The sequence below is a fragment of the Falco biarmicus genome, chromosome 12 (genome assembly GCF_023638135.1).
Source record: "Falco biarmicus isolate bFalBia1 chromosome 12, bFalBia1.pri, whole genome shotgun sequence".
Classification (NCBI taxonomy): Eukaryota; Metazoa; Chordata; class Aves; order Falconiformes; family Falconidae; genus Falco; species Falco biarmicus.
Window position 1 is genome coordinate 11,665,777 of NC_079299.1, and position 14,217 is coordinate 11,679,993.

The window sequence follows — 14,217 nt, forward strand, 5'->3', positions numbered from 1 at the left end:
CATCCTGTACTAACAGAGTATTAATGTAATAGTAAGCATATCAAAAGTACCCCTTCGTTGGTTTTTTGCCTTCCAAGGAAGCACTTCAGAACAAAATCTACTACTTTCAGCTGATTTCCTGAGCAAGTCAAGGCACTGCATGGACCAAACAGCCTTAAACAAGGGAGGAACAACTTGCTGTAGTAAGAAAACCAAAAAAGCAGCCCTGGCCGCAGGCATGCAGGCAGCATACAGCTGCTCCCGTGTCCAGCCAGGGGGGAGGGCAGGAGGTCACAGCTTACCAGTCACTTGTGGTTACTGCTCCTGCCTCTTCCCCAGGCCGTGCTGCTGCTTCAGACGGTTCCTCATCTGAGCAGTGCAGCCCCAGCTAGCCTGATCACGCTCTTCTGGGAAAAAAATGTTCGGCTGCAGGAACAGGCGGTGTTCAGTCAGCACTTCGTGTTCAGTATCTTGCAGTGATGACTTGAACAAGGTGAGCAGGGCCAGGATTGTACCAGCCTCAGGTGCGGTAGGGTAGCGCAGCACAAAGGCAATGGGATTAAACCAGAGGGGAGTAGCAGCACCTGCACTGTTGAAGCAAACACTGTGACAGCTACTTCATCCCTAGGTGCTGGTAGGGGGGGGGAAGGGGACAGAGCTCCAGGAGGGGGAATAAAACCTCCTATGCTTAGACCATCTGTGTCAAGAAAACCCCTGTTGGTGTTGCTACATCAGAGCCTATGCTGTAGGAAAGCACTGCACCGACCTCCCTGACCAGCTTGTGTTCCTTTGCTTTCCCAAACATGCTGCTGAGGGCCTGTGCTACGGGTCAGACAGACAGCTGAGCTTGCCCGGCTCCTCACTGTCAAAGAAACACCAAGTGTTCCTGTAACAAATACTATTACGGCAGCTATTTCTTGGATTTTACAAAAATGTTTAGAAACAATTTGATCAGGTATTGATGCATCCCACTGCCTTTTCTGTTCTTTGTTTGCTAATGAGGTCAGAGAAGCCCCAGCCACGCGGTGACTAGGACATATGGTTAAATAAAGGATGAGCCCCTTTCTGCAGTATTTTTCTGTACTTTTAAAAAATAAATTCCCATAGTAGTAAAGTTCAGTCACTACATCTCAGCTATCAAGATTTTCTGTTTTATAAGGAAATGTTACTGGAACAGGCCAGCTGATTCCAGCCAAGAAACCTTTCTTTTATATACCTACTTATAGGAGTTATTCTATTAGCAAGCATTACACACTTTGAAACGGCCTCTTACAAGCTACTCTATTTTTGTTATTTACTTTTGATGTCCGTATTTGTAAAATTTTGAACAATATATAACAATTAAAAAATGCCAGTAGCTGTTGTTTGTACTACTGCAAGATAAGTTAAGATTCCCCCTGTTTGTATGAACTTCTTTTAGACTGCAGGACAGCTGAAGATACTTCACATCTCAACTTCAGGGTTTTATTCTATGGAAAAAAAGGCACTGAAGTACTAAACTGAGGTAAACTCTGTCCACAGGACAGTTATCTCCTGCCCTGAGCTGGTAAAGTGCACCCTTGCAGGCCCCAGGGTGTTTAACATCTGGCTTCAGGATTTCAAAGCAGCACCATGAAAAGTAAAGGATTTGTTCCCCCCCCCAAATTTTGGGTAGCCACCCACCACGACAGAGTCTACAGCTGATTATATAGTCTTTTTATATAAACACTGACATGCAGAAAATAGCAACTAACTAGTTTTGATCACACATGACTATGGGAAGTATAAACCTCTTTAGGCAGCATTATTCCTGTTTTCCGTGGAACACAACTACTTAAGAGACAAAAATGAAGTTAACGATAGAAGTGTAGCAAAGTCAACTCGCAAAGTGCAGTAGCTTTTTCCCCTGAAAACTGAGTAACGTCAGTAAACCAGCCAAGCAGTGGGTAGGAACAGCCCAGGACACCTGCCTCAGCTGTCCTCACCACCACCACCACCGCAGAGCGGGACAAAGCCATCCACCCTACTCACCAAAACAGAACCCCAGCAGCCTGTGCCTCAGCCACATCGGCCACTCAGCAAAAAGCCACAGGTTACTCGGGGATTTGTGCAGTTAGCAGGTTGTTCGTAGAAGCCATTCTAATCCTCCTGGTCTTTATAAACACAAAGATGTGATATACAGCACTAAATACAAACATAAAGACTTTATTGAATGCTGCTCAATTCCCCAAAGATCTTTCATTACAAAAGTTTTCCACACAACTGCAATTAAAGAGACTGGAATGGTACTCTGATAAAAGATGTGAAAAATACTTGATCAAGCAAACAGACAAGACTTCTATTGTCAGCTTTCCACCTTTAAGAAGCAGGCTGCATTGTCTTTAAAGAAAACAAGGAACTATTTACTGACATCCTTTCCTCCTTACTTAAAAAAACAACAGCGCTATTTTGGTCTCATTTTTCAGTCCATGAGATGCTAAAACTAATGCAAAAACATCCAGGATAGTCTCTCGGAGACCTGCACTACTCTGCAGGGAGTCCTTGGGCTGCTGAGGAGCATCATTGATGGGCTCTCCAGAGGAAGCTCCATCCTCAGCTGTAGCAGGAGGAAATCTCTACCTAGCCCAGGGCCAAGAGGCAGCGAGAATGGGGTAGAGGCACTCGCCACACGGTGGGTCAGACACATGGACCACCCCAACCTGTTCAAGCTGACTTTCTCTCCCTCCTTTGCCTCATTCTAATGTAAGCATTAACAAATCTAAATCTGAATCCAATCAGGAATTCAAGGACAGCACCGTATCCCAGTTCCTTTCAGTGCTGTAAGGGGCACATACTGAGTATCTCAAGTTACGGGTAACGTACCTTGGTTTTATTTGAGAAAATACAGCACAACTAGAAGCCTTTTCTATCATCTTAACCAAAGTATGCATCGATGTGAAAAGCACATATAAAACAAGGAAAAAAGTGTACATAGCAAACTATACCACCTATGTGCAACACAATCAAAAATTCAAGTCATAATTCTCACCACTCCCGTAATTATTTCACTCATTAAGGATAATTCAGTTCTATGAAACATTGGAAGTGACAGTATCAATAATTAGACAAATTTACAATATGCTGTGGTAATGACATCACTTAACTGCTGTATTTAAATTCAAACCTTTACATTTGCCGGAGAAAAAAATTGGCTGTTTCTGTTATACTGATGAGGTTTCTTTTGCAAATCATTATATATTTCAAAAGGGTACAAAAAAGTATGTCTGCCGAGTACAGGTGGTCATTTCTTTTATTTGGCACTTGTATTGTGTGCATTTAGCACATTGTGAGTGCTGTTCTGCTTTTCTGCCATAGCCTTCTTAAGCTTTAACTCCTCTAGCTTTCTCCACAACTCTTCACGTTCCAATTCTTTCTTTTTCTCTCTGTAGAAAAGAGTGAAGTATCAATTTCAGATGTGTTTTAAGCACAATGTGGAGACTCAGTTACTTAACAACCATGATTTACATCGAGTAATTCCTCTTTTAAGTTTTTCTCCAAAGCTAGTTACAGAGGCAGGTAGTTTCCTCTGTTAAAAAACGAGCATACAAATTGGGAATGGTTAGTGGTAAAACTGTAACTTTGCTCCAGCAAACTCAGACAATGGCTGCAGCGTGGCTTTGCACAGATGACTGCAAGTCTAAGGAGGCTCTTTATCACATGCAGACACATCAAGGCAACTAAGCATCTTTGGGGGAGAAAAGCACAACGACTGAGAGGAGACTTGGCACGTGGTCTCAGCTGGCCTGGGAGAACCTACGCCTGCCTCCCTTATCCCACCTGTACTGCTCAGTAGGTTAGAATGAGAGAGGTTTTAGCTGAGCTGTGAAGTGTTCTCCAGCTCAGCTCTCTTCACACAACACGCCCTGAAGCAGCGGTCAGCACCAGGAGGCCCTTCATGGCAGCAGCTGATCCTGGTTTTACCACACAGGAGAGGGCGAGCTGCCTGCCCAGGCAGGATGGATGGGAGCTGGGGCCTTCCTGCCCCCTCCCCGGGCTCCCGCTCCCACCACACCACAGACACACACCTGGGCAGGTGGCTCCGCTCAAGTGACACCCAGCAGCAAGTATCTGATGAGCAGTTCCACCAGAGAACCCCACAGCCACAATTAAGTTTTGTTTCTTTTCAGCTGGTACATTTTGGGTATGTATTCATCAACATGCATTTGGGGGAAGAATCAGTACCTTTGCCTTTCTGCTTTATACGAGCTTGTAAGTTCATCAAAAAGCTTGCCATTCATTTCCATCAGGGTTTTCAGCACGTTATATACCAGTGCCACAATAGTGCTAGAAAAGAAAGAACACAACCATTAGAATTAAGACACAACATTAATTTCAGTGAACAAGCGTTCATTCTCTTTTTTTGGACTCTGAGCTTAATCAAGATACAACTGTAAGGCCAGTGAGTTTGACACAAAATCCTTTACTATAATTTCCTCTGTGAATTAATAAAAACCGTATCTAAACATTTTTTGAAATGGCTCTTTAACCATAAATTCCTGACTTTTGTAATGGCATAGGATATAATTATTAGTACTGTGGCTGTACTATAAAGCCATTCAATTACGTTAACGTTTAACAAACGTGAGTTTTAAACAACAATTTTGTAATACTTGAGTAATGAAATACGGGAGTCCAGAAAAATAAAACTTCTGGCTAACAGCTTCAAGCCAGGGCAGAAGAATGCAGCAGAGGAACCACAGGTGCATGGTTTAATACAGCTACTAAAAGCTCTACCAGAACGTTTTTGGGCAGCAGGTAGCGTTGCTGCATGTGCCCCGTTAGAGAACATCAGGTGATGGTTTCCGGTACCTTCGTTTCTTTAGGAAACTGAAGAGCTTGAGCAACACTAGCTGTGTCTTACATGGCTGGCTCTGTTTCTACATTAGGCACCGCTATTCTTTTTGTGAAAGCATTCCTATTTCAGTAAGTTAACTTATACATTGTAGCGTTTATCTCCTTTAAACACACTCTTCATAATTATATGAAGAAATGCAAAAACAGCAATCAAATGAAACATTAAGAAAGTGCCTATCATGAAGCTGATGACTAATCAAAAAAGTAGGTAAACTGTCTTTGCCCTCACTAGCAGTTCACCTTCACAAAGCAGTACTGGTTGTAAGGCTGCAGAGCAGGGGTGCCATGCAGTCTTGTGACCTTGGAAAAGGAGGGAAAGAAAAAAAAAAATCTTAAGGTGGTAACAGAAGGGCCAGGTTTGCCTTTTCAGTACGCTCTGTTCTGGCCCTAGGAAACCTCCCAGCTATTCAGAGGGCTTACGCTCAAACTGCACAGTACCCGCAGCCTGTCTGCACACTTTCTTCTTTTGAACAGTGGCTTTCACGTGGTTTGAAGACAAAAGCTTATTCAGGGTTTTGGTTTTCCAAGAGGAAAAGCTTGATTTTGAGCAAGTTAAGTCTGGGTCGGACAGCCAGATGGATGTAAGTGCGTCTGCCCTCCAAAGCAGATTAAAACCAAAGGGTCAGACTTTCTTCCCCAAACTTCCTTGCCCTCAAGGTATACAATTATCCTGTGTCTTTCACTTCATAAAGAGCAACTTCTGCCTGCAGCTAGGGAAAGAGCAACATCCTTCAGATTTGTTGAGGTCCCAAGTATATTAATGCTCCAAGAACTAGTTCTCCAAAATTTATATTGTCTTAGCTGATACATTTGCAACTAGAAACACCACCTAGATAAAGTAATTTCAGAGCCTCTAAGAGCTTGAAACGGGACATCTGATGCACTTCAGAGTTGTGGGAGGCTCCTGCCTACCCTGGCTTTTGCCTCTACAAGCTTTACATTCTGCAGATAGACTTGCAACTCAGTTTGAGATGCTGGACACAAGCAAATTCTGCAATAACTACTTATGAAGACACTGACAGAATTTTGTTCATCTAAAGTAGTAAAGGACAGCAAAGCATAAGTACAGCAAAAGCATCCCCTGGAAATTGTTTTGGTCTCAGTAGCATCAATTTGGATTTTTAACGCACGCACAGGATCAAACGTGATTACAGTATGAAGACCATCATGCAGTTTCCTCATACTTTTTCAATAAATTCCAGGTCTCAATCATAACAATGCAGAGCAGTGAAAGCATGATGCAGCTTAAAACTATGTCAATTTTAGCACCCTTAAATCAGATTAAAACAATGAAATTAAGTAAAAATGAAGTCACATTTACAAACTTACAATCCAGGCTTGAAACCATGGACAATTTATTTATGGTACTATAGATAAAGTTAAACATTACATACGGATTCCAGTGTTCTTTGGAGATCTTGTATAAACTGGCAAACATGATTGGTAGAATTTTATCAATGTTCTCCTCAATCAGGCTAAGAATATATTCATTATTCCAGAAATACAAAGCTCTTTCTGCAACCTGAAACACAACGTTTAGGGGTCAGCAGCCAAAGAATTACTACGAATTTTTTTAACATTGGTGGTGGTTTTCTTTAATATTCTTACCTGAAAATGTGAACTTGATACACACTTGGATATTTGCTTAAATAAAGGCTCTTCTATTTTTTTGAATTGTGTTGGTTCTATTACATCTAAGATTTCTTCAATTTCACCTAAAAACATGACCTGTTTGTGTAAAAGAAATATATCAAAAAGTATGAGAATGTTTTATATCGTCACTGTAAACAAACGAGACACAGCTTATACATTAGTCATGAATCCCACAAAGAACACTGTATGTCATTACATTGCGTTAGACATCCACATTTTTTTGCAGCCTGGAAGAAGTCAGGGAGTTTTGGATTTCTTCTTTTGTGTAACTGCTCTAAACACTTCACAGAACTGCTCCTGCAGAATATGGTTTTTTACTGTTAAGAAGAATGCTAGAGCTTTTTAATTCTTCAGGAATGGCTGCAGCAATTACCATTATGCAAGATCTCCAAAGTAGCTTTTGAAGTGATAAACAGTTAACTCCCGTTTTAAATTACAACCAGCAGAACACTGGGTAGGTGGCAGAGAAAAATTTACCACCACTCACAAATGGGGTCAACAGTATTAAAGGGACCCCACTTTTAAAGAGCTGTCGGGTGGGATCTGGGGGCATAAATCAAACTCCTGATTTTTAAACTCTTTTTAACTACATCAAAGAAACCAGAAAAAAAAAAGAATTTTCCAAGCCATTTAAAGTTATTTTTATACTTTGGAAAAAGAACGTATGTATGCTTTACCAGGCGCAGATGCTGAGCTTGTGTCACACTGTAGATAACTACCTCCAGCCTGGCCTATACTAAAATACTTTTCACCTCAGAAAATAGTGTTTCTATACAGTACCTTAATTAGAATACAACTTTCAATATGGTTTTAACATAGTAACGCCGTAGGAAGAACAGACATACAAAACAACTGCACTGAGTTGCACCACAAAGATGAGCGCCCCAAGAAGCTTGAACTGCAAGTTTTCTGCAAGATCTCTTGAACAGCACAGCTGAGGTACAGCACGTGAACCTGCCACACCACATGTCACATCACAGCAGACATCAAAAACAGACAAGACCAACCTCTTTCTGACTGCAAGTTTTTGGCCAAAATTTGAGCAGTCCTCTGATTACCTATATTGAAAACACAAACAAATTAAAGCAGAACAAGTTTCTATTACATATTTGATAAGACTAAAAAAGTACTAGTTTTGCTTTTCTTTATCCAGAGGTTCAATGAAAACTGAATACAGCTAAATGTAGTTCCACTGAAAATAAACTGTGCTGTCTCATTTAAATACTTATCTTGTTTAGGTCAGCAGAATAATTTAGACCCTCACAAGTCTTTGCTTACTGTTCACACTCCGCTCCCATCCCAGTACATGGATGAATTGATAGGATGCTGATAACAATTTGATTTTGTAGCTAGATTTCCCAGAATATGTCTTTCTACTTATCCACACTTCGGGGAGCACCTGTCTCAGCATCAAGGTTTGAAGCCTGAAAGCAAGCGATACAGGCTGACTGCACAAATGGCTGTACAGGGGAGCCGTGGCCTCTACCACTTTCTCTTAAATTCTAGAATTTGAAATGTCAAAGACTGGAAACTTAAAAAGAAAAATGAAGGGAAAATATATTCCAGTATCTACATTGGAAACTGCCTTACACAAGGACTGGGGAAAAAAAACCTTCAGGAAGCTTAATTAGAAAGTATGCTCCTCAGGAGGAAAGGGGGGAACACAACAAACAAAGGCTGGAGGCCTGTTTCCTAGAAACAAACATCTGACATGGCATCTAAATTACAAAATTAATGCTGGCTAAAAAAAAAAAAAAAAAAAAAAGAAAAAAAAAAAAAGCTGTAACTATGTTTTAGAAGCAAAAACATTCTCCAAGCCTTGTAACTTTCATTTTGAGGAAAGGACCTCTATTTTTATGAAAAAAAAAGCACCTAACTGATCACACCCAACTGCAGAACTTAGTCAACTATTTGAACAGAATAGTTCTATTCAACTTCCATGTTTGGTTTCTGCCATGTTATTTTTCCCCCCCAGCTTCCCAACTGTCTTATTCACAACTATGTGTACTATCAGAAGTGACTTTCCAAAGAAAAAGTTAATATGATTTTAAGTGCCCACAAGTCTGTATCCTAGGATACTCACATATCCTGCCACTACAAAACTGAACGTCACTTCAAATGACACTGAGCAAATGCAGAAACCTCAGGCAGCTGGTAAAGGCCTATGCTCAAATCTATGGAAACAAAGCAGGTTACAAGGGAAGAACAGATTCCTTACCGCGCCTTGTCCGTACAGTTCTGCCGAGCAGGCTGAAATACCAACACCAGCACCTGACACCTGCTGAAGGAGCAGGGCCCTGGCCAGCTTTGTCGCCTGGCCCGCAGAGGCTGAGCTCCCTCCCCAAACTGCTCGGCTGCTGCTGACCTGGCCTCCTTGCTGCCTCCGCGGACAGAGAAGAGGAGCTGGGGCAGATGGCACAGTGAGGGGGGAGGAGAAACTTTGTGCTCCTCCATTTCACTGCAATTACCTGACCTGGCAGTCCTTTGCACCCTTGCTTCTCTCCACTATCAATGAGTCAAACTTGCGTTAAATAATTACACTTGCTTCTCTAGATTCATAATTTAGTCTGTGTAAGTACACTTTAAATCTAGGGCCATTTTCTGTTAATTAGCTCATGACTAACTCCGTTATGTACTGTTGAGATTTTGTATTTTGAAAGAACAAACCAAATGTTTAGAGGTGCAATAGCTTACGCTGCCGACACCTTCCCTTCCCCCAGAACAATGCAAGTAAGCAAAAAAATTTCAGACAGGCACATTTGCCGAAGAAAAGCTGTGAGAACCTAGCACACACCCCTAACTGGGGCATGCATTTGGTGGTCTTGAAAACATAAAACTGATTCAGCTGGAAGAGTCCAACTTCCAGCACTTGTAAGGGTGCTGAGTACATTACACGTTCTCAACTTGATAAAGAAATAATCTGTTCTAACAGTGCAGACCTCAACAAGATACCTATTCTTTGCTCCTCAGAAAGAATATCAGTTTCCATCTTGTCTGTGCTTTCATATGAAAGAGCTGATACACGTACATTGATGTGCAAAGATTTTATTCAAAGAAATACTCAACATGAAGCAGATCTGAAATCTTGCTGCTTTTACTATACGAAACACTTAAGATAAATCCAAGCTACAAAATTCCCATACTTACTACATACTGACTTACAACAGCAGGTAGCTGCTAGAAAACTTATCTTGCATACAAGGACTGCATTTTTAGCCTGATTTCTTCAATGTAAAGGCCACTGCACTTAGCAGGGTTAGGTAACAAACTCTTCTTGTCAGCTCTGCAAACATCACAGGACTGACCTAAGGCAGACTACCATAGTTACAAGAGCTCAGATTGAATGTCCTCTAAATTGACCCTGAGTGACAATTCCTGCCAGAAAAATAACAGTAAGGTACTCGTGAAGAGCGCCTTCTGATGGAGTTCTTAAAATATTACTTGACCTAAAGCCAAAAAAAAAATTTCAAATGCTATCTCATCAGTTGCCCCAAACTTTAACATTTATTTTTCAAGCGTTTCAGAAAGTTTCTTAAAGCTTCACTTCTTACTTTTTACTCCTTTATAAAGCAAATTTTACCATACGCTCAGAGTAATGACCAAAGCACGTACAGGCAATGACTCTGCACTGAGTTCTTCTACCTTCTCCATTCCGAATTCATCTTTACTGATGACGAGACAACCAGAACTGTATATACTATAGTCCAGATGAAGTCTCGGAATTGCACTATGTCACTCCCACTTCAAAAACCCTGCCTTCTTTACTTCAAAGTTTGGGTTTGGATCCAGCATCATAGTTCTGTAAATTCATATCCGGAAGTTCTAACTTTGTCATGTTGTTACTTCACTCAATCACTTGCAGGGCTCTATGCAACATTACACGTTTTCTGTTCACTTGTCAGCTTTAACTGTCAAAATGCCTAGGTGGTTTTATCACTTGGCTAAAGGAATAAGGCCTAAGCAGCTCCTTTCTCCTCACCCTATCCCAACAAAATAAGCTTATTGACCGATGTAGCTGTCAACGCTGCAGTTCAGGGGGAAAGAAGATGCTTCAAGCAGACAAAGAAAGTTTATAGACGGTCAGGCCAACCACCTTCCACCATCTACAGAGAAACTGGTCTTCTACGAGGAACATCAATACTTAAGCTGTGCAGAAAACAAGCTTCCACTGAAAGACTGGTAAAGATCCATATTGTTTCTACAAAGCTGTTTATCTGCTTTCTTTATAGAAAAAATTAGGTTTTGTGTAAGCTCTTCATTTTTTTTGTCACAAAAAAGTATAAACTATTATAAATATCAGCAAACCGTAACAGAAAGATTTCTGATTGTCCAGCTAAAACCAGCTCCTGTTCTAGCTAGCCTGACATGAATCTCTGTCCCCATGAGCCACTGCACTGCCCTGAGCCTGCATTCTTCTTTATGGGCATTGCCAAAGCCCTTGCACGAAGCACTGCAACCCCCTTTTTTAGCTGAGCTGTCAATATGTATCATGGGAGATTCAGTCAGGCAAAAGCCACTGATGCCTGAAGCACCTGTATCATAGCTGTCAAGAGGCACCCCAGTAAATTAAGAGACAGAACAGAAACATCACATTTGGAATTTCAGAGTTCTTCCTGTCTAAATAAAGTGTTGTTATTCTTTCCAACTTTTATTTTGGGATTGTTTATTCCCTAAAATATTTCAGCTTTATGCAGTGGCTAGGCACAAGCCATCAGCACCAAAAATACTAAAATGTTAGTTCTTAGCAGGAAGGAATACATGTTGTTACACACTTTCTCGCATGAGGTAATTTGCATGGTATCAGTGGTTCAAACTGTTACTTAAATTTGTGCTCTATCTTGGTCACAGATTAAGAGATAACTGCCCTTTCAAACCCAGAATTTTCTTAACAACTGTTCTGGATTTAAATTAATTTTTCCCAAAAAATACCTATGGATCATTAATCAAGACAGCACAGATAGCACTGCTATACAATTCTAACAAGTTACACTGAAATATTCACTTGAAATTAAAAATAGAAAAACATTCAGCTGAAGAACACTTACAGGCTCTGTTAAAGTTGTATCTTTTTCCAGGAACTGTACAACACAATAGGCGAGCTAGAATGTAAGTCATATGACTATTTAGTTTAAACAGACATTGTTTAGACATTGCAGCATAACTAAATATCACAATTTATAATGGAAGCACTTCAGATTGGGGGGGTGGGGTGGAGGGAACCCAACCCAAAACACCCCTAACACAGCCATTTCAAATTCTTCCAAACTAAACAAAACTGTAATTAAAGCAGCAAGATATACAGGCCTGCTCTATCTTATAAAAACTTCCTGTATATCAAAAATCATCTTTTTTTTCATCCTAGAAGAAAATTGCTTTTAAACTTGACAAAGTTTAAAATCAAGAGATCAGGCAACATCTGTCCAGCTGAGTGTCCTGTCCCCAGCAACGGCCAACAACAAATGCCCGTGGAAGAGTGTATGAAGTGGGGGAAGTATAATGTGATTAAATCACCAGCATGCTCTCCCAGACTAGTGATTTCCGTCCAGGGATCTTCTCAGGCCAAAATGTAACATTATACGGTCTATAATTACTTATTGTTTAGTTACTTAGGACATAGTTAACTAACTGAACAACCATACCTCTGCCCAGTACAGAAACCATACAATAATATTATTACTAAAGTAGTTACATTCCTAGATTCCATTAAGACTGATTTTAAGAAGTCACACTATTTTTCTTCTCACACTATAAAGCCAAGACAAAAATAATGTACATTTCAATACTTGGAATGCTTGAATACAAGCGTCCTCTTTCCATTGTTGTTGTTGTTTTTTTTTAATCTGTCATCCCAAAGCAGATAATTACAAAGCTGCTAATTGCAATGGGTCTAATTTATTTCTTTTACCCTTAGGCTAAGGATGCATATGTGTAGATTAAAAAAAAAAAAAAAGTCACACATTAATCTCATAAAATCCCATTATATATATGTTGTACAGTAATGCTTTATTGTTCAAAGACACAAAGACTCAAACTGAATTCAGCTTTAAGACTTCCAACTTTTAAGAGTAGGCTAAACTTGTGCTGTAAGAGCAGCCAGGCCTCTCCGGATCGCAAAGCAGATACAGTGTGGGTTTACACCTGCCGGTTAGTGTGAAACCAGAAACACAGACTGCTGAAACTGCATGTGGCACTAGTGGTTTATGGAGCGACAGATGAGTAGCCTGGTCAGCAAACCAAATGCTACTTCCAGGTACACAGTACAGCCGAATTAACAGGACCTTTTCAGGTACCGATGAACCACATTGAACGTATCATCCAGAAAAAAGGATATCTTGCTGTACTGACCTACCAGAGACACCTTTGGCAAGTGACCAGTCCCTTTCGTATCACTGACATGACCACAGAGCAGCCTATTGCATAGCAATAAACCACAAAGACAAGTGATCTAATTAAGTTAAAACTTTATATGAGAACTAGGAATTAACTGAGCTTTTGACTTGATCCTGCTTGTAGACTAGTCATAATGATTTCACTTTAATTAGAAACGCATTTCCGTGTATCTTTAGTCTCTAAGGAGCTGTATTAGTGAGCTAAGTTAACAAAGCAAGTTTTTAATTAGCCACAGCAGAATTACTTGCAAGTCTGCATCAAATGTAGTCAATACTCAAGTGCCATATGTCTAGAAAGTATATACATTATTCCTCAAATAAAATGCTGAATGTGCAACGTGTAAGAATGGAAGTCAAATTAAGAACTGCAGCATTCTGACAGCTACTATACATATCTGCCATTTGTATCCAACATTCTCCACCCTTCCCCATCACTAGTATGGTTTTAGAAATAAAAAAACCACACTTCTGGAGAGTACCTGGCCATACTCAAGGTTCCTTTATGCACAGCACTTAGGTTACATAAAGGAAGTGATTAACAGCACAAGGTCCTAAGATTAAATGAAGCTTAAAGTGTGACAAGACTAGCAAGCAAAAAAGCTTCTCACTTAGGTGACATGACTTCAATGCACTGTTATATTCTTTTACTTTTAATATGTGCTAATTATCTCAAAATTAACATTTAGACATCAGATCTGTAAGATCTTTAAAGCAGGAGTGACTGAATTTGCAAATGTTTTGGAATATTGATATTACGGCGCATACTGCTTCAAGTTTCATTAGTTTCAAATGCAAATACAAAAACCCCCACCACTTAAAAATAGGCAAAAGCTTACCTGTGCATGAAACAAAGCTAATCCCTTTGCAGTATGCATGGGAATCAGAACTTTCATAAGGAACTGTTTGTGTTCTGCTTTCAGTGGCAGTGCAAAACCATTGATAATACTGAAAACATGAATAAGCAGGGTTTATTTTTATTAAAAAATATTTTTTCCTAGCAAGACAAGAATTTCTCTAAATTCAAGAGACATTCAATTCAGTTTCTAAAACTGTTTTCATAAAATAGCTCTATACATGCACAACCTTTAAAGTGTTGGTATAAGAGTTTAGACTCTTGGCAGGAATACCAGAGAACCATAGTAGATGGCCTGAAGTATTTTTATCATGACTTCCCTTAAAGTAGAATCATCTACAGGAAGTCTTGCTGTCTAATTGTAAAGCTTAGACACATGCATCAGGAAGCTGATCCATTTCATCCACAATCACTAGCAACTTGCAGAGAAAAAAAATAGATGGCATGTAATTTTGAACTATTTTAACAGCA

At 40.1% G+C, this 14,217-nt stretch overlaps 1 protein-coding gene across 1 annotated transcript in view; it reads right to left on the bottom strand.

The window, feature by feature from the left end:
* Positions 1-2,147: 2,147 nt before the first annotated feature.
* Positions 2,148-14,217, bottom strand: part of PPP2R5A (protein phosphatase 2 regulatory subunit B'alpha) — a 45,213-nt gene continuing 33,143 nt past the window's right edge. Inside the window, exons 7-13 of the mRNA XM_056357669.1 lie at positions 13,730-13,838; positions 11,550-11,603; positions 7,512-7,562; positions 6,460-6,579; positions 6,246-6,373; positions 4,180-4,281; positions 2,148-3,380 (exon numbers count right to left, since the gene is read on the bottom strand). Coding sequence (XP_056213644.1) covers positions 3,248-3,380; positions 4,180-4,281; positions 6,246-6,373; positions 6,460-6,579; positions 7,512-7,562; positions 11,550-11,603; positions 13,730-13,838 — 697 coding nt within the window. The 3' untranslated portion in view covers positions 2,148-3,247. The remainder of the gene's footprint in view (positions 3,381-4,179; positions 4,282-6,245; positions 6,374-6,459; positions 6,580-7,511; positions 7,563-11,549; positions 11,604-13,729; positions 13,839-14,217) is intronic.